Source organism: Rana temporaria, chromosome 7, assembly GCF_905171775.1.
Source record: "Rana temporaria chromosome 7, aRanTem1.1, whole genome shotgun sequence".
Classification (NCBI taxonomy): Eukaryota; Metazoa; Chordata; class Amphibia; order Anura; family Ranidae; genus Rana; species Rana temporaria.
The window spans coordinates 193,350,100-193,375,531 of NC_053495.1; the positions used below are offsets into that span (position 1 = coordinate 193,350,100).

The 25,432-nt window shown below is 42.6% G+C and overlaps 1 protein-coding gene and 1 non-coding gene across 4 annotated transcripts in view; both read right to left on the reverse strand.

Moving 5' to 3' along the window:
• Window positions 1–11,259: 11,259 nt before the first annotated feature.
• SRSF11 (serine and arginine rich splicing factor 11) overlaps window positions 11,260–25,432 on the reverse strand; it is a 45,918-nt gene continuing 31,745 nt past the window's right edge. For all 3 annotated transcript variants that reach the window (XM_040360714.1, XM_040360716.1, XM_040360715.1), the window contains 9 exons: window positions 21,196–21,288; window positions 18,859–18,908; window positions 18,620–18,747; window positions 18,450–18,534; window positions 16,734–16,859; window positions 16,476–16,565; window positions 16,254–16,349; window positions 14,249–14,399; window positions 11,260–13,559 (listed from right to left, as the gene is read on the reverse strand). In XM_040360714.1, the coding sequence (XP_040216648.1) occupies window positions 13,362–13,559; window positions 14,249–14,399; window positions 16,254–16,349; window positions 16,476–16,565; window positions 16,734–16,859; window positions 18,450–18,534; window positions 18,620–18,747; window positions 18,859–18,908; window positions 21,196–21,288 (1,017 nt within the window). In that variant the 3' untranslated portion in view covers window positions 11,260–13,361. The remainder of the gene's footprint in view (window positions 13,560–14,248; window positions 14,400–16,253; window positions 16,350–16,475; window positions 16,566–16,733; window positions 16,860–18,449; window positions 18,535–18,619; window positions 18,748–18,858; window positions 18,909–21,195; window positions 21,289–25,432) is intronic.
• On the reverse strand, window positions 15,550–15,678 carry LOC120946424. The gene has a single exon (XR_005750746.1). It is a non-coding gene; the product is annotated as a small nucleolar RNA SNORA49 (small nucleolar RNA).

Genomic DNA, 25,432 nt, shown 5'->3' on the forward strand with positions numbered 1-25,432 from the left:
GCCATCAGGCGAGGAACTTTGGCAGGCTCAGGCAACACTGTATTGAAAGGAACAGTGGGGTAATAGTACCAGCTGTGTTGGGTAAAATGTAAAGGTTGGGATACAAGAGAGACAAAACAAGCAAATTGGTGCCCATGCAAAGAAAGGGAATAATCTGTCACGCTGTAAGATAAGTCCCAAATATTCAAACACAAAAGATGCAATAAAACAATCAAAGTCCAAAGGTGTCCAGATAACTCAGTGATAGCTGCTGTTAAAGAGCTAGAAGAAACTCAGCAATAGCAAGAACACAAAAGCAATCAGCTCCTTCTGAGTGTAGTATCAAAATCACTTTTACTTGAACTTACAGGAATAAAGTTAGAAGAGCGTTCATCAGTGTTAGGGCACCGTTGCAGCTGGCTGGTCAGTGGCTGTTCTCCCTGGAATGTAGAGCTGGATAAAACCCTTGGCAGTTCTAGTGGATTCCAGAACGTCCTAGATTGTCACAGGGACACTGACTGGGCGGGGATAGTCAGGTGTGGTGGGCGTGGCTTGCGCTCGGCACATACATGCTACTTCTGATCCAGGAAGCACCGCGAACGCTAACCGCGATCTTTCGCAAATGTCCGCAAGTTTGCGGTGGGCCCTATTGACTTTAATGGCAGGCGAATATTAAAAATCTGCAGGTCATATTTGCAGCCACAATATACTTACTAGCTATGCACAAATAGTCCTACAACATAGACACTGGCCTACCAGAAGTATTAAGTGAAGAGCCGGATACATAAGTAAGTGGCGGCCATTACAGGCCCCAAAAATTTGCCAACAGGCGTTCACCTGACAGCAAACAACTTTGTATTCTGTGGCTGGTGGTACATTAGGCATTGTAACAGCACTGGTGAACGGAGTGAACCACAACTGCGGTTAACAAGGAATTCAATGCGATTCTCTATGCGACAACTCCGTATTAGGCCCCAGGCGTCACTCCTCGCAACAGGAGTTTGGGGGATCTATACATCATCTCTGTGTCACATAAAGAAAGGTGTTGAGCTACTAAGCATGGACACATTACAACATGCGACCAAGGCTTAGCGTTTAAAATTAGTTCATGGTCAATATCCCAATACACCACTACATGCAGGTGATTATCAGTACTGGACCCCAGGCGTCACTCCTAGCAACAGGAGTTTGGGAGTTCTCTACATCAGTGGTCATCAACCCTGTCCTGCAGGGCCCACTAACAGGCCAGGTTTGCAAGATAACTTAAATACATCACAGCTGATATCATTTGCTCCTCAGTGATTGCAGTATTCTAGACTGCATCTCCCCAAGGTAATACATAAAACCTGGCCTGTTAGTGGGCCCTGCAGGACAGGGTTGATGACCACTGCTCTACATCATATCAACCTTAGCATGTAGAGATGTATTTAGGCCACTAGGGGAGATGCTATGAAATGGAATCAACCCCTAGCATAGAAAAGCGAACATGTTCAACAATTAGGACAAGGCCTACAAGTATTTCATACTTCTGTCAAGCACGTAGTAAATTGTATTTGTAGTAACAAGTATTAATTGCATACGAGAGATAGTGTAGCTCAGGTACTTTGAGGATACACGTATAATACACAAGTTGTACTGGCAACTAATAGAAAGGAATGAGAGGCAATATAGCTCAGGTACTTTGAGAGTACATATAGTATTAGTAGTAACAAGTATTGATTGCATATGAGAGGCAATATAGCTTAGGTACTTTGAGAGAACATATAGTGTATGTAGTAACAAGTATTAATTGCATATGAGAGGCAATATAGCTCAGGTACTTTGAGAGTACATATAGCCAGCGTTTTTTTTTTTTTACGATTAAACATTTGGGCCACGGAAGCCTGCCTTTTTGCAGTGGAGAACAATTGTAAGCATAAAGGAGAAGAGGCTGGACGGTTAGAGCCTGGAGTGTGGCTTTGTGGGTTCTGATGGCGTTGCTCCCACTGGGCTCGGTGATGGGAGGCCAGGTGCCTTCTTAAGGAGGTCGTCCCTAGGTGAGAGCTGGGCTTACTGCGACTTATGCGTTTACTACAGATGGTAACACTATTGTCTGCAGCTGACACTTTAAAAAAAAGCCCACACTGCGGAGCCATGGGCCGGAGTCCTGGGAGCTCCAGATGTGACCGTACATGGTTGATGGCTCACTCCTGATACATTAGGAGTCTGGTTTGTCCCTCCTGTGCAATGTAAGTTCGGCCTGCTTCTCCTCCCTATCTGCTGGTCCATCTCTCCCTCTGAACTCCCCTCCTCTTCCTCTCTTGTGGGCACCCACGTGATGTCTGTAGAGACGTCATCATCGACGTCACCTTCCCCATTACTAACAATAGAGATCTCGGAGTAGGCAGCAACAGCGGGCACCAACCTCCTTGGGCTGATCTGAGTACTGTCGTCAGACTGCTGAGTGCTGGCTGTTGCTACCTCCTCTTCCTGATCCAATGACAAGAATGACTGTGCTTCATAAATGTCTTCTGATGGATCGGGAAATAATTCCTGTGACTCAAGCGGATGGTATATGGTGGTGGTGAGCCAGTCAACCAAGTCTGGTGCGTCCTTTGACGTAATCGAACGAACATTGTGCCACTTCCCACTTTGGCTCTGGCCTGGTGCTCCTGCCCTACTACCCCTGTGGGAGGGCCTGCCTCTTCCTCTAGAACGTGAGGTGCAAGAAAAAAGGCCAACGATGCACGCCCGGCGCCAAAGTACTATGTTTAGAAAACACAGCCCAAGTGATAGGTGATGTGCCAATCTCCAAAGCAGTGCAGGAAATACCAGTAAATAAATAGAAATGGTAAAATCCTAGAAGCAGCTATTTAAACAAAATGGAAGACCATTTAAAAGTATAAAACCAAGTATCAAATATAAAAGAATCAAATAATTCAAAAAATGATAAAACAGCGCTAAAAAGAGTGGTTTAAAATAGCTCGTGAAGGAGCTTAAAGGAGGATCTGCAACAGTGATGCGTGGAGTGATCACTTGAAAGGTGTTAAGTGCACCCCACACCAATCAGATGAGTGCACCCAAAGAGAAGTGAAACTGTGGAATATCTCCCCTAAAGGGGTAGAGCTTACCACGGCCAGGAACAGTATGGATTAATGATCCCTTGAATGCATCACTCTCAGTCCTCAAATACTGTCACGGATGGTCATAGGGGGACACATGGAATGAGACAGATAGACAAGGTACAAATAATAGTGCAGTAATCTGAATGTTAGAGCACCCTATGTGTAAATCCCCTATGGTAATGCCCGTACAGAGAAATCACTTGTAAATGAGCCAAATAGATAGGTAAGCAGAGTGATATCACCGCAGTCACCGCCGTCCTTTCAACGCCAGAGGCCGCACTGGTCCTATGGAGCGTGGTGCTGTGATCGTCGAATCCGGCTGGTCGGCTGTGGAACGCAACTCTGCTTCCTTGTTGCGCTGTTGTAGCCACGCCCTGACGCGTTTCGTCACTTCCGACTTCGACAGAGGGCGTGCCTCTTCCTCTTCCTGTCATTTTTTTAAATGACCCTGTGACAAAATTCTCTAGAGAAGCGCAGTATATGTGGAAGAAGGTATATAACAAAATCTGTCATTTTGGGGGGCCACTGGTTTATTGCACCAGTTCTGAAAAAACATTTTTTTTCAGGAAATTTTATCAATGTGTGTAGCAGAGGTAACGCAGCGAAAGAGGCAAAAATTCAGCAGTGACCAAATACACCGCCAAGTAACAATGCTGCACAATACAAATCCACTATAATATGCTTTCTATATTTGAAAGTATATTATAAGTGTATATTACACCTATGTACTGTAAAGCAAGTAGTACACCTATACCAGTTCTTGAAAGGACTTTTGTGGACCTGTTAGGTAAGGATTTGTGTCACTACAGTGTGTCCCTGCTCGAAACAGCAACCTGTCCCTACAGTGACAAAAAGTATATGAATGTATTACACACCTATATACTGCACAGCAAGTAGTACACCTATACCAGTCCTTAAAATAACTTTTGTGGACCTTTTAGATAGCTATTTGATTGAATACAGCCTGTCCCTGCTCCAGACACCAACCTCTCCCTACACTGACAAAAAGCAGAATGTAAGATGGCCGCCCGATCAGGTCTATTTATAAGGTAGGGGGTATGTCCATGTGCTGAAATGTCTCAATTGGCTGTCCTGCACCACCTGATGGATGTGTCACAGGTCAAAGTTCTTCATGTAAAATTGCGGACCGCCGCAAACATCGCCAGATGTCCGCCGGTTTGGCGGACCGTGAATGAGCAAAGTTCACCGCGAAACGACCGCCGGGCCATCTCTATTGGTCAGTCTTTAGAATGGCTCTATCCTCCAATATTTGCTCTCTAATTGACAGAGCTTGGAGTTCGCTGACTCTGCGAGCGGAAGTCACGGCGACAAGGAAGACTGTTTGTTTTTAGGGTAATTAGTCTTAAGGGTGCCTCTGATAATGGCTCAAAAGGGTCCCCAATGACTGCTTTTAACATTATTGACAGGTCCCATGTCTGAACTTTACGGCATGGGACTTAGCGTTGTTTAGAGATTGCTTTACAAAACCTATTTATAATCGTATCCTGTTGTAAGGAATGCTGTAAAAAGACTGATAGGGCTGCAATCTGTACTTTAACCACTTAACCCCCGGACCATATTGCTGCCCAAAGAACAGAGCACTTTTTGCGATTCGAGACTGCGTCGCTTTAACTGACAAGTGCGCGGTCGTGCGACGTGGCTCCCAAACAAAATTGGCGTCCTTTTTTTCCCACAAATAGAGCTTTATTTTGGTGGTATTTGATCACCTCTGTGGTTTTTATTTTTTGCGCTATAAACAAAAATAGAGCGACAATTTTGAAAAAAATGAATATTTTTTACTTTTTGCTGTAATAAATATGCCCCAAAAATATATAAAAAAACATTTTTTTTTCCTCAGTTTAGGACAATACGTATTCTTCTACATATTTTTCATAAAAAAAAATCGCAATAAGCGTTTGGTTTGCGCAAAAGTTATAGCGTTTACAAAATAGGGGGTATTTTTATGTCATTTTTTTATTAATATATTTTTTTTTTACTAGTAATGGCGGCGATCAGCGATTTTTTTTTTCGGTACTGCGACATTATGGCGGACACTTCGGACACATTTTTGGGACCATTGGCATTTTTATAGCGATCAGTGCTATAAAAATGTATTGGATTACTATAAAAATGCCACTGGCAGTGAAGGGGTTAACACTAGGGGGCAGGGAAGGGGTTAAGTATGTCCCTGGGTGTGTTCTTACTGTGGAGGGGGGGGGGGGGTGGCCTCACTAGGGGAAACACTGATCTTCTGTTCATACATTGTATGAACAGAGGATCAGCGTTTCCCCCCCTGACAGGACTGGGACAGCTCCCGTTCCCCGCTCTGTAACGAGCAAACGTGGGTGCCCGCCGGCGATCACACCCGCACGCCAGGCACTTTCCGGCAGCGCACACGCGCCCCTAGTGGCCACTAAAAGAGCCGACGTATAGCTACGGGCTCTCGCCCAGGAGAGCCGACCTGCCGCCGTAGAATGACGGCGGCTGGTCGGCAACTAGTTAATCGTGCTTAAAGATAACTTTTTGTCAATGCCCTCTTGCAGAAACTCCAATATTGTTGGAGAATCGTATTCTCTTTTACTGTTTTCTGTTAGCCAGGGGTTAAATTTCCTCCAGATTTTTAGGTATATCACTCTGTCAGATAGACCCTTGGATTTCAGGATGTCTACTTCAGATAGCAGGCCGCTAGCTTTAGCATGGCTGGATTGGGATGTCGTACTGGACCCTGGGATGGCAGGTCCTGACTGCACGGTAACATCCAAGGTGGTCGATCCACTAACGATAGCAGAAGTGAAAACCATGTCCTCTTTGGCCAAAAGGGGGCTATTAGGATAAGAGAAGTCTTCTCTGTCCTGAACTTGGAGAGGACTCTCGGTAACAGATGTAGAGGTGGGAAGGCGTAACTTAGCCCATGCATTCTGGAGGACATCGACTGCTATTGGTTGATCCCTTGGGTTCAGCGAGAAAAACTCTGGTAGTTTGGTGTTTTCTCTGTTGGCAAATAAGTCAATCTCCGGAAGGCCCCACTTGGAAACTATTTCCACAAATACTGTCGGATCTACTGACCATTCTTCTTGTGAGATTGTCTGCTCAAAAAAATCGGCTAGGTCGTTCTGTATCCCTTTGAAATGGATTGCTGAAAGCGATTCCAGATTTTCCTCTGCCCATGCAAATATTTCCTGTGCTATGTTCATCAGGGTGGGACTCCTGGTTCCTCCCTGTTTGTTTAGTTATGCTACAGAGGTTATATTGTCCGATCTGACCTGTATGTGTTGGTGTCTGAGCTGACTTTGGAATGCCGAGATTCCTCTGGCTACAGCCTTTAGTTCTCTGTAGTTGGGATGAGTGTGTTTATTCTCTAGACGAGTCCAAGTGCCCTGTGCCCATCAAGATGGGCCCCCCATCCCTGGTTGCTAGCATGCATAGTTAATATGCATGGAATCGGGGAGTTCCACAGCAGTCCTTGTTGTAGATTGCTTTGGTTTCTCCACCACCAGAGGGCCTGCTTTGTTTTTTCTGGGAGGTACACCTTGTCCTCCAAGTCCTTTGCCATTAGGTTTTGTAGGAGAAAGGACTGGAGTGGTCTTTGATGAAACCTGGCCCATTTAACTGCCGGGATGGAGGCGGTCATGAGTCCTAGGGCTGACATTTTTCTTATTGTAACTGGGATATTTGTCTGTATTTGTGCCATCCGTTGTCCCAGACGATCAATTTTGTCTTGTGGGAGTATGTTTTTTTTTTGTTCTGTTGGACTGATTATGTAACCCAAAAACAGGATCTTTTGTGAGGTTCAATTTCTCCATGTTGATGATCCAACCCAACTGGGTTAACCACTGTTGGGCGACTACCAGATCTTCTAGTAGTTTCTGCTTTGTTGGTGCTATAAACAGCAAGTCTTCCAAGTAAGGAATAATCGTTATGGCTTGGAGTCTTCGTGGTGCTGGAGTCTCTGCCAGGATCTTCGTAAAGATCCTCGGATACGCCGAAGGGGAGAGCTCGGCTTTGAAAGTGGTAGACGTTTTTCTCTATCCGTATAGCTATACGGAGACATTTTTGGGAGCTTTACCTGATGGGGGATGTGAAGATAGGCGTTCTTTAGATCCATCTTTGCCATATAACAGTCTTTTTGGCGCAAATTTTACAGAGTAGATCGATTCCATCCGGAATTTTTTGTATTGTAGGACTGTGTTTAATGGTTTTAGATTGAATATCAGGCGGTATTTGCCTGATGCTTTCTGCACCAGAAATGCGTGCGAGTAAAAAAAAAAACCTTCCTTCCTCTTGTTTGGGAACGGGGACCAGGACTTTCTGGTCCACTAGTTCGCCTATGAGTTGTGGTAATGCCTGCGCTTTTGCTGGGTCCCTCACTAATTGAGTAACCAAGAATCTTGCTGGAGGTTTTTGGTTGAATTCCAGGGCATACCCTTTCTCTATTACTCCCCTGATAAAACTGTTGGTGGTCAGTTTTTTTTTTCCATTGCGGAAGGAAGTCTCCCAATCTTCCTCCCACATGGTTATTGGCATCACTGTGGCTTGGGATTTTTGTCAGGAGGGTTAAAGCGCACGTTTGCCTTTTGTTTCCCTCTCTGTGCCGACCAGGGTTTGTTTGGCTTCCATTTGTCTTGTGTTTTCTTCTGTCCCTTGTAGGAATGAAAAAACATCCTGGGGAATAACTTTCCTTTGAGGAAAGTTATTTTTCTTAGCTGTACGTTCTAAGGCTTCATCTAGCCCAGAGCTATGCAATTAGCGGACCTCCAGCTGTTGCAGAACTACAAATCCCATGAGGCATAGCAAGACTCTGAGAGCCACAAGCATGACTCCCAGAGACAGAAGCATGATGGGACTTGTAGTTTTGCAACAGCTGGAGGTCCGCTAATTACATATCCCTGATCTAGCGGGTTGCCAAAAAGGGAACACTACATTATGCATAATTTTGAGGCTGTATCTCCCGGCCAGGTTTTGAGCCAAAGAGTTCTCCTGGCTGCTACGGACAGTGAAGCCTCCCTGGCTGATAATTTTTACGGATTCCGTAGAGGCGTCTGCAATAAAACCTACTGCTTTAAAAGGCATTTTAACAACTCTGCCCTGGGGTACCTGTCAGGTGTTCCTGTAATTGCTTTAGCCAAAATTCATAATTTCGGGCTACACAGGTGGTTGCTAGTGCTGGCTTAAGATTGGCCATAGCTGTGTCCCAGGATCTTTTGAGGATTACATCCCCTCTCTTATCCATGAGGTCCCTAGATGTCCCATGTCCTTGAAGACTAAATTGTAGCGCTTTGACACCTTCCCTAGGGGGCATCAAGTTTAGGGGACTGGTTCCAGACTGAACTGGGGTCCACATCAAAAGGGAACCTTCTTTTCAGTCCATCTGAAAAGAAAGGCCTCTTATCAGGTTCCTTCCATTTCCCAAATCTAAAATTAACTTGTGTACTGCAAATACTTTGGGTTTTCTTTTGTTTAAACCCTGGTAGATCTTATGCCGTGATAGCAAGGTTTTTTTCTTCCTTAAACTCCAAGGTTTTGTGAATAGCCCCTATTAATTTGTCTACTTCCTCTTGGGGGAGTTTGAATCTGGTGGGGGTACACGAGTCATCCTGACCTTTTACCTGCTCAGAATTCGACTGGGAGGAATCCAGGTCAGTATTTCTAAGGAAAATCTTATTCTCCACAGGTTCTCCTGAAGCTACCGGAGTAGGGGAGGTGGGCACCACTTGTTGCCTGGCAGGTAAGCCCGAGTTTGAGTATCTGCAATAAATTTTCTTAAAGATTGGAAGGTGGACTGCATCTCATCTAGGGCTGCAACTACCGATTATTTTCATAATCCATTAGTTGGCAGATTAAACGGATAATAGCCTTAAAAAAAAAAAAAAAAATAGAATTTTTACATTTTTTGGGCCAATTTGTTGTTGGGCAGATTACAAAAAACACAAATTGCCGCAAAAACACATTACACGCTTTTCTGCAGCTTCTCCATTGAAGTATATTGAACCAAAAAGAAACAAAGCACCGTTTTGCGTTAAAAAGTCCTTGCCCTTTCCAAATAGGCAGCAGCTGAAAAAAATCATGGATGTGAACGTGTCCCATAGGAAGACATGTAAATGAACTGTAGTGTGTTTCTGCAAAAAGCACCAAAAAACAGGTGACCCCCGGCCTGAGATGTTTAGTAACATAATGGGGTTAAAAAAAAAACAAATAAGTACAAAAACTAGCAAATAATCGCTACTGTAAGGGGTTAATTTTTTTACTGTGGGACAGTGAAAGTAATATTTACAGTAGCGATTTGCTTTTTTGTACTATAAAGGGCAAGTTTTAGTTTTTTTTTAACCCCATTATGTTACTGGCCGATTAATCGATTATGAAAATTATAATCGATTAGTTGTTTCGGCCCTAATCTCATCCTTGAAAGAACCAAGGAATTCGGCAAAAGGGGAATCCTCCTCGCCGTTTAGTACCACTGAGATACAGGAAGAACAACGTTTTAGTGTAGTTGGATGAGTCTTGTGTTGCAAGAGGGGCATTTTTTTCTTGTCTTTGGTGGTAATGCCTGTGCACTAGGATCCTTCTGAGAGGGAGCTTTTAAGCAAGTAGAGACAAAAAAAAGTTGTGCCCGTCTCCTCCCCTGTCCTAAGGTGCCCACCGAGCTCTGAATTGATTCTCCTGAACTTTCTGGTTCCCCTTCTATGCAGGTGAAAAACACAGGAAACAAAAAGGCTCTGGCCAGGCCAGCCTACCTGTGAAGAGCCGGCGTTTGACTCCCCTGGGAGCGTGGGATGCCTCCATGGTGCTCCAGTATTTAGGCGACTCTCAGCCCATAGTGTTACACCTTTGAAGGCCAACTCTGCCTTCCCTCTTTCTCTGCGCCAGAAACCGGAACCAGCGTTTCCGGCACACAGCGATGACGCTCGGAGTCTTCCGGTCACGGCGCCCAGCGCAAGGAGAGCGAATTCTCTTGCTGCCGACGCTATGCTCCGGAGAGAAGAGGGAACGGGGAATTTCCTGCACATGCGGAGGGAACCCACGGCCGCACAGTTTTTACGGGGGGGGGGCACTTTCATCTGAGGCTTCCTTACGGCCCTTGTTGATGGATACTCTCCAGGACCCATCTCCCCTTTCAAAGACAGTTCCTTCTGGCAACATGTCTCCTCCGACAGAGGAAACACACACAAAAACAAAACAAAAATAACTGACCAGGTGCCTGAGGGGACCGCCTTTCAAAGAGCTGGAGGCAATGCGTTTCCTGTCCAGGGAGGAGCTCCATCTCTCAAGGGCTGTCCTTGAAGACAACTTGGGAAAAAAGGACGCCAATTTTGTTTGGGAGCCACGTCGCACGACCGCACAATTGTCAGTTAAAGCGACGCAGTGTCGAATCGCAAAAAGGTGCCTGCCTGGTCCTTAAGCAACAAAATGGTCCAGGGCTCAAGTGGTTAACGTTAATCATTTGGTGTCTGGGTCCTGAAGACATTTTTCTTGGCGAAAATCAACCATGCAGAGAAAAAAAAAAGAGATTAATCCATTCAAACCTTGTTTATCTTACTAACCACAAACAATGTCTTTATGTGTATTGTCTAGTCGTCCATTTTTTTTGTTGGGAGGGGACACTAGTTTGAACATTTTAAATTGTATAATAAACTTTGTAAATTTTTAAACCTGTCTCCACTTCATGGCAGTTAGATTCCGCCTTTGTAGGGTTCAGGTTTTTTTTTTTTACCTCAGTACTTGCCCTTAGGCTGCTTTCACATTGGGCAGTGGAGCCGCAGTGACGGTATAGCCGCGCTATTTGTAGCGCCGCTATACCGTCGTATTGCGGGCGGTATAGGAGCAGTAAACACACCGCTCCAAAGATGCGGCTAGCAGGACTTTTGGAGCGCTCCTGCACCGCTTCAGTGTGAAAGCCTTCGGGCTTTCACATTGAAGCCTGCAGAGCAAGATTTTTTTCATGCGGTATAGCAGCGCTATTTTTAGCGCTGTACCGCATGAAAAACGCCTCAATGTGAAAGGGGCCTAACTTTTGTCTACATTTTTTTGGATGAGGCCTAAGTCCCAATATATTTATTCAGGTACTTTAAAATCACATTGTGTCTTGGTTAGCTTAAAATAATCCACAGTGCATGCACAGAGATAATAGGGAACAATACACAAACCATGCAGTCCAAAAAAAATAAAAAATCAACACGCCTTACAAATAAAATGAAACCAGCAATTCTGGTTTATATATTTTATTATCAAAGTTTCTTGTAAAACAAAAAATTTCAGGAACTGTACAACGAGATGGCACAGACTGGAAACTAGCTTTCGTTACTGGGTCATCAACCAAAAAAAAAAAAAAGTTTGTTTTTTGAAACTGAAAAACAGAAAAATAAAATAAAAATTCACTGACTACTGTGTGTAAGAATGGAATCACCATCAGTATACTACAGCACTAAGAGAACACAATATCAGCGGGGTACATTCTGGAAAGGGGAAAGAAAAGACCTCAACAGTATACAAAAATATCCAATTAAAATGCAGTACTTTTTAAATTGATTTACACAGCAAAAAAGTTTTAAGTGAACGGTCAAGACATAAGTGTTAAAACGCTAGCAGGCTTGTTTAATAAGGCAGACAAAAACCAGCAATGATGTGACAAATCCAGGACAACATGCTATAACCTGGAGCCAACCTCAGATTTACATTCATTTCAGACAAAGGGTTCTCTTAAAAGCTCATCTGCACTGTAACATTTTTTCCATTGGAGTCATGGGTCCAATTCTTGTGTAAGCTCTTTGTTAGCACTTACTGTGACCATGGCTAGTGGCCTCTCAGGCCCAAGCACTGAAGCCTGGGTGGATAGGCTGAAGGTCACATGCTCCCCCCCATACCCAATGGTATCAAGAGCCAGTCACTTTGCCGAGAATAAGCCAAGGTGGGCAGTGTTGTGATGGGTTCACACTGGGGCTTTTCATGGCTATTATATAGTCAGACGAGGAGGGGGATCTTCTGAAAGACTAAAATGGTCAATATGCTAACCCAATATTAAAAATAAAAAAAAATCTAAGAAAAGTTGAATGCAGCATTTGACCTATAATTTTTAGTTCAAATTCAATAAAGTCTTAAAAAAAAAAAAAAAAATCATGTTTATAAACACATGGCCTCTCCCCGACTAACAAACAAGCCTTCTAATGAGGCATCTACTGTCACAAAGTACAAAACCCTCACACATGTGCAAAGCCCTTTCATCCTTGGAGGGTTTGGTTTCCATTTGATTCTCTGTTCTGACTGGCTAGGCCCAATGCTCGGCAGATCAGCTCAGATTCCTTTGGGTGTCGCGGCACATCTTTGTTAACCCTTTGATCTCCAAGTGGTCTGTGTTGCACAGTCTGGTCTTTAAAACCCACCAAAAAAGCAAGTACTTTCCAAAACACAACTGACCAAAGCTTACCTTCTCTGAAGTATGGTAGCCCTGAGCAGAGTGGAAACTGTAGGGGGGCTTCTGCGTTCTCCTCCCTTCAGATATATTTTTTTTGTCTCACTAAACATCGCTGCTTTATGTGCTAGCTTATTGAAGAAGCCTGTTTTTTTATTGTAGCCGATTATATCCTGAAGACCACAAAACAGAGTATTGAGGGGGGTCTCATTCACAGCCTTCAGATTAAAGCATAGGTGCGCAACCTGTGGCCATCCAGCTGTTGCAGAACTACAAGTCCCATTGTGTCTCTACCCTTGAGAATCATGCTTGTAAAGAGGTCAGCCTGGGACTTGTAGTTCTGCAACAGCTGGAGGGACACAGGTTGAGCACCTGTGGATTAAAGCCTTAAATCCCCACATTAAACTGTCAGAAGGCGTTTCATTCCCATGAGCAGAGAAAGGTTCCGTCATCCATTCTGCTGCACACAAGTGCTGGCTGTGAAAACAGGGGGGGGGGGTCTAATGACTGCAAACACACATACAGCTCTTTCCCCCCACTAAAGTACTGCGTAGATCCGTCTAGCACACAGGAGAGCGGAGGGAAGGGAACGGGCAGCTAAGTAGCAAATGATGATAATCATGCGAGGTGTTAGACGCATGCAACATATTTGTTAAGTTGCGTCACACTAGAGAAATTGGGGTGGTTTTTAAATTTTACAAGTTTATTTCACCACACAAAACTGGTTATCCACTTCAATGTTTTAGATAGACAAACCTTTCCGCACAGCTCTAGTAACATAAGGAAATGTACATTCACCAATAGCTCAGTGTTGCATACAACCAAAATTAGAACATATTAAATAGAAATAAAAATCACATGGTAAATAAGGAGATTTAATCGCTCATATCCATGTCTTCCTCGTGATGATCGTCTCCGTTCACTTTGGAGTCCTTTGGCGAGTCGCTGCCTGCTGGCTCAGGCGCAGACTCGCAGTCTTGTGGCCCGCTGGCCTCTGAAACCAAGAACTCTTCTCGCTTCTCCTTCTCGCTGTCATAGCCCTGCTCCTCTTCATCATAATCCCGGGTTACCTGCTGTGTGGGTGGAAAAACAAAGAGATAAGACTCTAAAATATGATTTAGTGGTGTAGTACCACACAACTAAACCACCTGAGCACTAGAAGATTTTATCCCCTTCGTGACCAGAGCATTTTGTTGCTATTCAGCACGGTGTTGCTTTAAAAAGGGAGTTCCAGCCTTTTTTTTTTTAGGTTTAATAAAGACACTTACCTGCTCCACGGACCAGTGACGCGGCCGCCCAGAGCTCCGCTCCTCTCATTACCAGGGAACACATTTACCCCCTTGATCGCCCCATAGTGTTAACCCCTTCCCTGCCAGTCACATTTATACAGTAATCAGTATTTATAGCACTGATCGCTGTATAAATGTGAATGGTGCCAAAATAGTGTCAAACGTGTCCGCCGCAATATCGCAGTCCTGACAAAAATTGCAGACCGCCACCATTACTAGTAAAAAATAAATAAATTAAAAAAAGGGTCAAATCTAGCCCCCATTTTGTAGGCGCTAAGACTTTTGCGTAAACCAATCACTATACACTTATTGTGATTTTTTTTTTTTTTTTTTTTTACCAAGAATACATACCAGCCTAAATGTTTAAATTGGGATATTATAGCAAAACAGTGTTTTTTCCCCAAAATTTTCTGTCTTTTTGTATATAGCAAATAAAAATAAAAAAATCCCTGAAAAAAAAAACCTCAACTTACTTTCACATCTTTTTCACTTTCCGATCTGCGTTCACGCTCACGATCCTTCTCCTTGTCTTTATCTTTGCTCTTTTTCTTCTTACTGGACGATCGTTCTCTTTCATCCCTGTTCCTCTCACGTTCCTTATCCTTCTTCTTTTCTTTTTTGTGTCTGGAATTCCAAGTTTGGAAAAAGTTACACAGAATTCTCCAATGTACAATACTTCAGATGCTTAGTTGGATTTTCTGTCTAGAGGCAGGAATACAATGTTCAAAATACATTGCAGAGTCTGACTGATCTGACAAAGGAGAAACCGTCAGTTGCCCATGATTTAGGTTTCAATTGTTTGTGAGATCAGAAATGTTGTCATCTCCCATAGTATCACTAAATATTTTTCATAAAAAAACAAAAATAAGGGCATGTATCAATTGGCTTTTGTGGCAGAACCACTTTTCTCACAATACAAGTCTATGGGAATACAGAAGCAGTTTTAAGGTCAAAAAGGGTGGTCAGCTGCACCTTTCAATAAAAGATTGCATGAGTGTTTTAAACGGATGTAAAAAGCTAGCTCATCGACACCCTCCAAAGTCCATGGACACGGGGCCCAACAAGTTATAAGCAGTAGCAGCAGTATAACAAGTAGAGCATGAATGAGCACTTGCAAATCTGTTTTATATTTTGCTTTACCATATTTTAGATTATCCAAATGCCATCCTGCAAAGGCTGAGCCATCTATTTAAATCAGCATTATTTGGGAGGTGATGAAGTTGTTAACTTTCATTCTCTGTCAGGACTGTGCATGTAAGAGGGTGGTTCTGTCAGTGGCCTAATCCTCCCACTTTCCTGCCCCATCAGACACCCAATTTACCAAAAGCAGCTGTGATTTAGAATGTGCTCCATTTTTTTTTAGGCCCAATTCACACTTATGCAGGTTGCAGTTTGCATATTGCAGGTGCATTTTTCAATACACGCTTTTGATCCAATGAAGTCTATGAAACCAAAAAAAAAAAGTCCCTGGCCATTTACATAAAATACACAGATGAGAACTACAGGAACCCATGTTAAAATGGACTGTAGCGTGTTTTTTTTTTTTTAACATTAACACACACACACAGATATAGATATATATCTATCTATCATTTCTTTAAAACCTGAAATAGGAACTGCCTATTATGTGCTGTACAAAAGATTTAAAGCAGCACCCAAAAAGTACATCTGGAGAATGAGACTATGCCTTGTTTTAGGCAGCTCTTAGGAAAAAATAAATTTGATGAATTCGTACTACATTGAATAAGAACAGGAGAGCACATAACCGTAATTATATGTTTGCTCAACTTTGCCATTCCTTTGGAAAAGGGATTCCAGAAGTAGCAAGAGAACATTTACTTTATCCTCAAGTAATGCCAGAGAATGTATAGACAACAATAACCCTGGAGTAAGGATGAGGAATCTATCGCATTTTTGCAAAACCAGGCCTTAGTGTGAAAATGTAGGAGCGGTGGAAAGCTTATGAACTATCACAGCTGGGCAACTAGCAAACCCGTTTCCGGGCATAGACTCCCGTGGGAGTCACGTCACTTCACACTGGGCATGGGAGGTGCAGTGGCGCGATTTTTAGCGCCACTATACCCGTCGTATTTACCGCGATTTTCAACCGCTAGCAGTGCGTTTTTAACCCCTGCTAGCAGCCGGAAAAGGGTTAATACCGCCAGCAATGCGCCTCTACAGAGGCGTATTGCCGCGGTTTCCCATTGATTTCAATGGGAAGGAGCGATATAGGAGCAGTAAACACCCCGCTCCTATACCGCTCCAAAGATGCTGCTTGCAGGAGATTTTTTTTCCTCCTGCCAGCGCATTGCCTCAGTGTGAAAGCCCTCAGGCTTTAGCATTGAGAATGCTGGGGCAGGAGTATTTCAGGTGTTATTTATGAGCTATTTTTAGCGCTAAAACGCCAGAAATACGCCTCAGTGTGAAAGGGACCTAAAGGGTAGAAACACATACACTTTGGGTAGCTAAAGAAATTACCTCCTTGGTGAAGGAGAGCGCGAGTACTTCCTCTTTGGTGACCTTGGCTTTTTAGGAGACCGAGATGCACTTCGACTCTTCCTGCGCCTCCGTTCTCTGTTAGAAATAAAAAAATAAAATAAAAAATACATTAGACAATGCATTTGAAAAGCAGATAAAAATCGCCGATTCTTATTTCTTGCAATGCTACATTAAGATTTCACACACAGCAAGAGATTTTACCTGCTTGCGCTTCTAGACCGTCTGCTTGTGCTATAGCTTTTGGGAGGCGTTTTGGATCGTTTTTTTTCTTTTTCTTCTCGCTTTTTATCTCTAAAAAAAAAAAAAGTTAACATTAGTGAGATAAGTCCAGGAGTACAGAGCTGTTGGTTTTAGGATCATGTGAAGTTAAAAGTAATATAACATTTTGGGGAAAGGTTCTGGAAAATTGCAGTGAGCACTGGAAGATGAATACATAGGAAAAGGAAAATTGACAATTACCTGGATATGGATCGAGTGCGGCGGGGTCTTTCCCGTGAGTGTGATCTTCGCCTGCGTGGGCTCTTTGATCGCCGCCGGCTTCTAGACTTTGAATGAGATCTTCTCCTTGATCTGCTTCTAGTTCGCCTAAGCATGCAAGAGAAACACACCAAAATCAGAAAAACTTTTCAATCGATTTTTTTCTTTCACCCTTTAAAAAGCAAACCTGTGTTTTATGTTAAAAAAGGGTCACTTTAAACAGCGTGGCACCTCTGTGCCAGATCACGTGTAAGTGTATACACAGAGTCTTCAGGGTAGGGGGCTCGCTCCCGCTGTGAACACAAACAAACAGCGGGAGCCCAGGGGCAGGTACCACAGACCCAATGTCCGCTAGCACCCGTCGATCATCGAGCAGAGGCAGAATGGTTGTCTACCTATGTAAACGAGGCAGATTTCCGTTCTGTCAGTAAGGAAGGAGTGGAACCAATGTCTCTGCAAAGCAGGGACAAGGATCCATGTCTTCCTCAAGTAAAAGCCCAACCCATGGTTTAGTAAAACAAGTTAGGCACACAGTTAACCTCTTCCCAGCCAGTGTCATAGCATATTTTTTTAGCACTGATCACTGTATTAGTGTCACTAGTCCCCAAATTTTACTAGTAAAAGAAAAAAAAAAAAAAATAGCCCATAGTCTGTAGGTGCTATAACTTTTGCGCAAAGCAATCCATATACGCTTATTGTTTTTTTTTTTTTATACCAGATATATGTAGCAAGTTGGCCTAAATTTATGAAGAAATTCAATTTTTTTTTACTTTACTGGATGCGTTTCATAAAAAAAAAAAAAAAACAGTTCTTTCAAAATTGGTCTGGCTTTTTTGGAATATAGTGCAAAAAAAAGAAAGAAAAATATATATATAAAAAAAAAAAAAAAAAAAAAAAAAAAAAAGGAGGTGATCAAGTCACACAAAAAGAAAGCTCGATTTGTGTGTGTGTGTGTGTGTGTGTGTGTGTGTGTGTGTGTGTGTGTGTGTGTGTGTGTGTGGGGGGGGGATTACAGATTTTGTTTGGATACAGCGTCACATGACCATGCAATTGTCAAAGTAACATAGTGCCTTAGTCATAAAGGGGGGTAAATCTTCCGAGGTCAAGTGGTTAAAGTGGACGTCCTTAGCAAAATATATATATATATATATATATATATATATATATATATATATATATATATATATATATATATATATATATATATATATATATATATATATATATATATATATATATATATATATATATATATATATATATACACATACATATATATATATATATACATACATATATATACATATATACACACACACATACATACATACATACATACACACACACACACACTTTGCTCTCCTGCCATGCTGGGCGCAAAAGGAAAGACCTGTGCGTCAATAGAGCCCCCCCCCTTTTGTCACATGGAGTAAGCCAAGTTCTCCTCTACCTGAATTATCAGATATTGCCTTGGGCTCTAGTCTATAGGCTACTTGGGTGGATGGATTAAAATAAACCTTTTGGGAGGCGAGAGGATGCCAACAAGCAGAGCTTCCCCTTTTTAAAGCGCAGTAATGTGCACTGTGGTTACAGGGCATCCAATCTTGTGAGGCAAACTATGCATCATTTATAGGCCTCTGTGTGCTTTACTACAATTTGAAAAGAAACAATGGAATCGAATGTAGAAGAATCTCTCACCTGTGTCTGGAAGAAGAGGGTGTCCTCCTCCTCCTGGATCGCGAACGTGACCTTGAATGCTTTTTCGACTTGTCATCTTTCTTGTCTGAAATCAAAATATGCAGATAGCTCTCAGATCCCCGATAAATCAACATATAAAAAGTCACACAGGACCTGGCACTGCCACTTACCTGGCTCAATAGCTGCAGATATCAAGGACTGGGCCTCCCGAACACGCTTCATTGCCTCTTCAATATCTTTATTAGAGGTATCAGACTTCAGGCTTGGTGACACTAGCCCAGCTGTCACATGATTGAGCCTAGAAACCAAATACATGTTATATTTCATTCGATGCACATACAGAATGAGGAAGAGGAGTGTGCAATGGGAAAGCTGTGGGCTTAATAGTAATAGGGAGAGCAGGACTTACTTTGGATCCACTGTGCTCATAAGCTTCAACAACTGATCTGCTGCAAGAGACTGGAACCAAAAACACAAAAAAAACACATTAACTACAAAATGACAATAAATTCAAAAGAAGAAAAAAAAAAAGCTACGCTTTCTAAGAAATGCAAAGATTCATTCCAATATAACCCTGCCCGGCCTTCACAATATACTTATAAAGAATGCTGGTCCTTTGACTACCACTAAAAGAAAAAAAAATTATGAGAGAAATGCTGACCAACACACAATCTACAGGGCCATCCCCTGGCATTCAATTGTTTATTTTTTCACTACCAACCTAAATTAAAAACCCTCCAAAATATAATATTCCAGTGACGGTATCGGGGTCAACTTTTTTTAAGCATTTAAAAAAAAAAAAAAAAAAAAAAGAAGGGGTTGTAAACACTCTTGTGCGTTAAGGTGAAATCCCTTCTGTAGTGCAACTGACCCCCAGAGCCTCCCCTTCTACTTGCCTGAACCCGATCGTTCCATCAACGGGGAGGAGCCCAGCAGCTCCAGCCACTGTCTCAGGTCCTCTTTGGATAGACTTATATAGCAGCAGGAGCCAATGGCTGCGCTGCTTTCAATCAAATTCAGTGACACGGGAGGCAGGGCCAAGTCCTGCTGTGTCAATGGACGTAGTAGCAGGACTCAAGAGCACACCCGCACGAGTGTCCCCATGGAATGCGGGTCTCCGAGGGGCACTAGATGCGAGAAGCAGCCAGGAGCGCTGCCGAGGGACCCGAGGAGGAGGATCGGGCCATTCTGTGCAAAACCCTTGCACAGAGGGGGCAAGTATAAACATTTTTTATTATAATCACACACACACACACACACACACACACACACACACACACACACACACACACACACACACACACACACACACACACACACACACACACACACACACACACACACACACACACACACACACACACACACACACACACACACACACACACACACACACACACACACACACACACACACACACACACACACACACACACACACACACACACACACACACACACACACCTTTACAATCCCTTTAAAAACCTTGTTATAACCATTTTTCTCCAGAAAATGCAGGCCAAGATGTCCAGTAAAAGTGACAGCTCCCCCATTCACATGGAAGCATTTTGTAACTCGAAAAACACTCAACAAGCCAAACCCCATACTTATAAATTGTCTTTGTTCACATTGGAGCATTCAGGCGCTGTAACTTAAAGGGGTTGTAAAGGAAAAAAAAAAAAAAAATTCCCCTAAATATCTTCCTTTACCTTAGTGCAGTCCTCCTTCACTTACCTCATCCTTCCATTTTGCTTTTAAATGTCCTTATTTCTTCTGAGAAATCCTCACTTCATGTTCTTCTGTCTAACTCCACACTGTAAAGGAGAGGCTTTCTCCCTGGTGTGGAGAAAGCCTCTTGGAGGGGGCGAGCAGGAGTGTCAGGACACTCTACTTTACCGATAGAGAAAGGAGCTGTGTGTTAGTGGGCGTCCTGACACTCCTGCTCGCCCCCTCCCCCCTCAAGAGGCTTTCTCCACACCAGGGAGAACGCCTTGCATTACTGTGTGGAGTTACAGACAGAAGAACAGGAAGTTAGGATTTCTCAGAAGAAAGAAGGACATTTAAAACAAAATCGAAGGATGAGGTAAGCGAAGGAGGACTGCACAAAGTTTAGAGAAAAAAAAAAAAATCTTTACAACCTGAATCTTAAAAATATATAGAAAAGCTATTTTTGGACCAACTCACTTCTGTGGGAGCACATGATGAGATGCAAGCTACAGCAAAGTCACATAATTTAAAGGGGTTGTAAAGGTACAATTTTTTTTCCCTAAATAGCTTCCTTTACCTTAGTGCAGTCCTCCTTCACTTACCTCATCCTTCCATTTTGCTTTTAAATGTCCTTATTTCTTCTGAAAAAAAACCTCACTTTCTGTTCTTCTGTCTAACTACACACAGTAATGCAAGACTTTCTCCCTGGTGTGGAGTGTCGTGCTCGACCCCTCCCTTGGGCTACAGGAGATTCAGGACGCTCTCTACGTTGCGGATAGAGAAAGGAGCTGTGTGTTAGTGGGCGTCCTGACTCTCCACACCAGGGAGAATGCCTCGCATTACTGTGTGGAGTTACAGACAGAAGAACAGGAAGTGAGGATTTCTCAGAAGAAATAAGGACATTTAAAAGTAAAATGAAAGGAAGGATGAGGTAAGTGAAAAAGGAGGAGGACTGCATTAAGGTAAAGGGAAGCTATTTAGGAGGGGAAAAAAAATTGTACCTTTACAACCCCTTTAACAGTGACAAAGGAAAACCTACCTGTGAAGTTAGATTGGCTCCTGGAAGAGTGAGAGCCGCAAGAGTGGGATCCAGTGTAGGTGCTCCCAATGCAGAAAGTGGAACAGCTCCCATCTAGAGGCAAATAATATCTGCATTGTTATCCAAAAACATGACCATTCTGTATACCGATTACATATAAAAAAAAATTGTTGCTTGCCTGATCACAAGTAAGGAATCCGACCTTTGAAAGGAAGCCAAAGCAACCAGGTATACACAAACTGCCTAGAGTACATCCAAGGAATGCAGTGCAACCTCCTAAGGATGCAACAGTTGGACACCATGAACGCAGAACGCAGTCCTCAAATCAGGTAGAAATTCAGCTCCATCTCAGGAAATGGGGGGAGGGGGGGGGGGGGGACACAGATGGAGGACCCCTTATTCCTGTGTAAGACCAACAGGAAAAAACACAGGATAAGGTCACCAGTTCCAAATCAAGAAAAAGGGGGAGCACTCACATTTGCCACATCCGTAATTTAAGATAAAAAAAGAAACCGTTACCCAAAAGAGCGGTAATTGATGGTCGGATTTTAGAGGCAAGACGGGAATATCAAAAATATATAACTTTAAAAAAGAAAAAAGAAAAAAAATATATATATAAAAAACTTTATTACAAAAATAGAAAAAAAATCTACAACAAATAAATAAAATATATGATATAGGCAATATCCTCTGTACATCGTCAATGCCTTTCGCCGTTGGGCTTCCTCAGGACGAGCAGAAGGAATCTGACAATGTAAAAATATATTTCATTATCTCAGAGCATTCCAAATGATGTAAAGATAGATCGATGGAATAATAGGAGGTTACAGGTGTAATAGGAGTCTTCGAAAATCCGAAAAGAATCGTTCAGCCTACAGTCTCGACTGCACAGTACACCGCAGGTATAAAACATCAAATTCTAATGGAACCAAACGAAGCGTTCCTTCCGGGGCAGACCGATGAAGGTGTGTCAAGAGCACATAAATAGGCAGTGTTAACCAGGTATGCCAAAACTGTATCCAACCACTATAGTATTAGCAGCCCTCAATGGAGAGAACAGACATCAGAGTCTATGGCACAGCAATGTCTGCGTATCGTAGTGTGCCCTGGGGTAATAGATAGCACAGGCTATTACCCCAGGGCACACTACGATACGCAGACATTGCTGTGCCATAGACTCTGATGTCTGTTCTCTCCATTGAGGGCTGCTAATACTATAGTGGTTGGATACAGTTTGGGCAAACCTGGTTAACACTGCCTATTTATGTGCTCTTGACACCTTCATCGGTCTGCCCCGGAAGGAACGCTTCGTTTGGTTCCATTAGAATTGGATGTTTTATACCTGCGGTGTACTGTGCAGTCGAGACTGTAGGCTGAACGATTCTTTTCGATTCTTGTCGGATTTTCGAAGACTCCTATTACACCTGTAACCTCCTATTATTCCATCGATATATCTTTACATCATTTGGAATGCTCTGAGATAATGAAATATATTTTTACACTAGCTGAATACCCGGCGTTGCCCGGTCTTCCTATCTTAACCTTTTTTGGGGAGGAAAATCATAGTAATATAAATATACCCATCTTTTATATATAGGTGTAGGTAAGGGTTAATTTAACTGTCATATTTTTATTTGGCATATAAGTAATATGTGTACCAGGTATTATTGAAATATCTCCAGGCGTACAGCAGTTATGTGGGAACATACATTTCCCATTGATTTGCATGGGACTTTAAACAAAAACCCCGACCCTCACAAATGGGGGTAGTTAAGGGATACATTAACTATCCTGTAGTTTAAGTGGACATATAAGTAACATGTGACCAAGTGTTATCGAAATATCTACAGCCGTTTGGAAGTTATGAAGTAACATGTATTTCCCATAGAGTTGAATGGGACTTTAAATAAAAACCCAGACCATGGCAAATGGGGGTGGGTAAGGGTTAAACCACCTATCCTATGTTTGTTGCCGACATATAAGTAACATGTGTGCCAAGTTTCATGTTAATATCTTTAGCCGTTTGGACGTGATGCTGGAACATACATACACACGTTGAGTTTATTTTATTTATTTAAAAAAAAAAATTATATATATATATATTATATATATATATATATATATATATATATATATATATATATATATATTTATTTTTCAACTTCCTTTTGCTCGTCCTGATGAAGCCCAATGGCGAAAGGCATTGATGATGTACAGAGGATATTGCTTATATCATATTTTATATGATTTTTTTTTTTATTTATTTGTTGTTGTAAATTTTATCTATTTTTGTAATAAAGTTATATATTTTTGATATTCCCGTCTTGCCTCTAAAATCCGACCATCAATTACCGCTCTTTTGGGCAACGGTTAATTTTTTTGTCGCCAGTTCCAAAAAAAAAAAAAACACGACACCAGTAGGGAAACCTAGCCAAGACCCTCAAAAAAGGGAGACTTCTGGAGGACCGAAAGAAGCAAGGTCAGTTTCAACAGCGGCAACGACAGCGCACAGGAGATGCCACGGGACAAAAAATTTGGATGGAAGTACGATTTAAGGAGTGCACAGCCATAAAAAGTAGGATTGCAATGGCAGAAACCTGGCCGCTCTGGTACTCAAGGCAAGCTTTTGTTCAACACCTCATTGGAAGGACGAAAAACCAGAGCCACCACAAGGGAGCATTGACAGACTCCCAAGGCCTTGCACCAGATGTAAGCCTTCCAGGTTCACTTATGCCTCGTTTCCACTGAGCGGATCGGTTCGGTTCGGTACGGTTCGGTTCGCTTTTTTGGGTGTTTCCATTATGAAAGCGTGCCATAAAAGCGAACCGTACCGGACCATTCTGGGTCCTGCTTCAGATGTGGGGCCATAGAGAATGGAACGGTTCCATTAGGGCGGACCTACAAATACATCTCACTGATTGGTGGATGTGCTAGGCTTTTTTTCTAAACCTTGCATGGTCCCGGATGGTCCGATTTGCAGTGGAAATGCTCTGCAGAATAGACCGGTCCCATTCTTTTTTTTTTTTTTTTTTTTTTTTTTTTTCTTTTTTTTTTTTTTGCCACTTCAGACTTCACCGCAGCGAGAGACTTGCTCATGATTTTATTCATAATTCCGTCTCTACATCAGGTTTAGCATCATTTGTGGTGCATTTCTCTTGCAATTTTTTATACTTGTTATTTATATTTTATTTATTTGTTTATTTTTATATTTACATCTCTTTTTTTTTTTTTTTTTTCACCGTTTAGAACTCACTCTTTTATAGTAAGTACAGAACTATTTAAAAGGTTTTATCTGCGTGACAAAGAAAAACCCAGCACCCCATCTCCCCCCTCCCCAACTAAATGCCCCCTCCCCCCCCCTACCCACCCCCTCCCTTGACCATCCCACGACTCCACTGTAAGAATTCCTTCCCTTAATTGAAAAAATGCGTTCCTATTCCTCTCTCAGGTTTTCTGCAAACCTCCAGGATTTTTTGAATTCCATCCAGGGTACCCATATATCCTTTTCCCCTACTTTGTGTTTATAGCTTCCGTATTTTAATTTCTCTCTCCTAAAGGTGTCCTCTACGGAGTCAATCCACTCCCACATTTGCGGACTTTTCGCGTCTCTCCATTTAAGGGGAATCAATCTTTTCGCTGCGTTCAATAAATGAGGGATCAGTGAATCCTTGTATTCCTTCTCTGGAGTCTCCCCCCCATGAAAGAGCACTACCCATGGGTTATCTTCCAATTCTTTTTTTGTTATTACCTTTATCAGGGCCAAGATTTTTTTCCAATAAGCTTTAATTTTCAGGCAGTCCCACCATAGGTGTGCCATTGTTCCCCTTGACTCACAACCTCTCCAGCATTTCTCTGACTCTCCCCCTCTGAATTTTGCCATTTTATCTGGGGTGGCGTACCACCTCGTCAAACATTTGAAGTTCATCTCGGCAGTTCTTACATCTACTGCCGAGGTGTGCGTCATTTTCAGGATTCTTCCTATGGTCGTTTTCCCCCTTGGGACCCCTAAGTCCGTTTCCCAATTTTGGATGTATTTTAGCGTGTCCGACTCTTCCATTTTCTGCAAGTAATTATAGATTTTAGATATATTTCCTTTTGAGCTTTCGGTGCTACACAATTGTTCCAATAAGGTGTAATCCTCTTGTGACCTCAAAGGGTGTGGTAGGCGCTTGACGAATGACACTAACTGCAAGTATCTCCACTCGTCGAGCGCCCTAATTCCAATCCTATGTTTAAT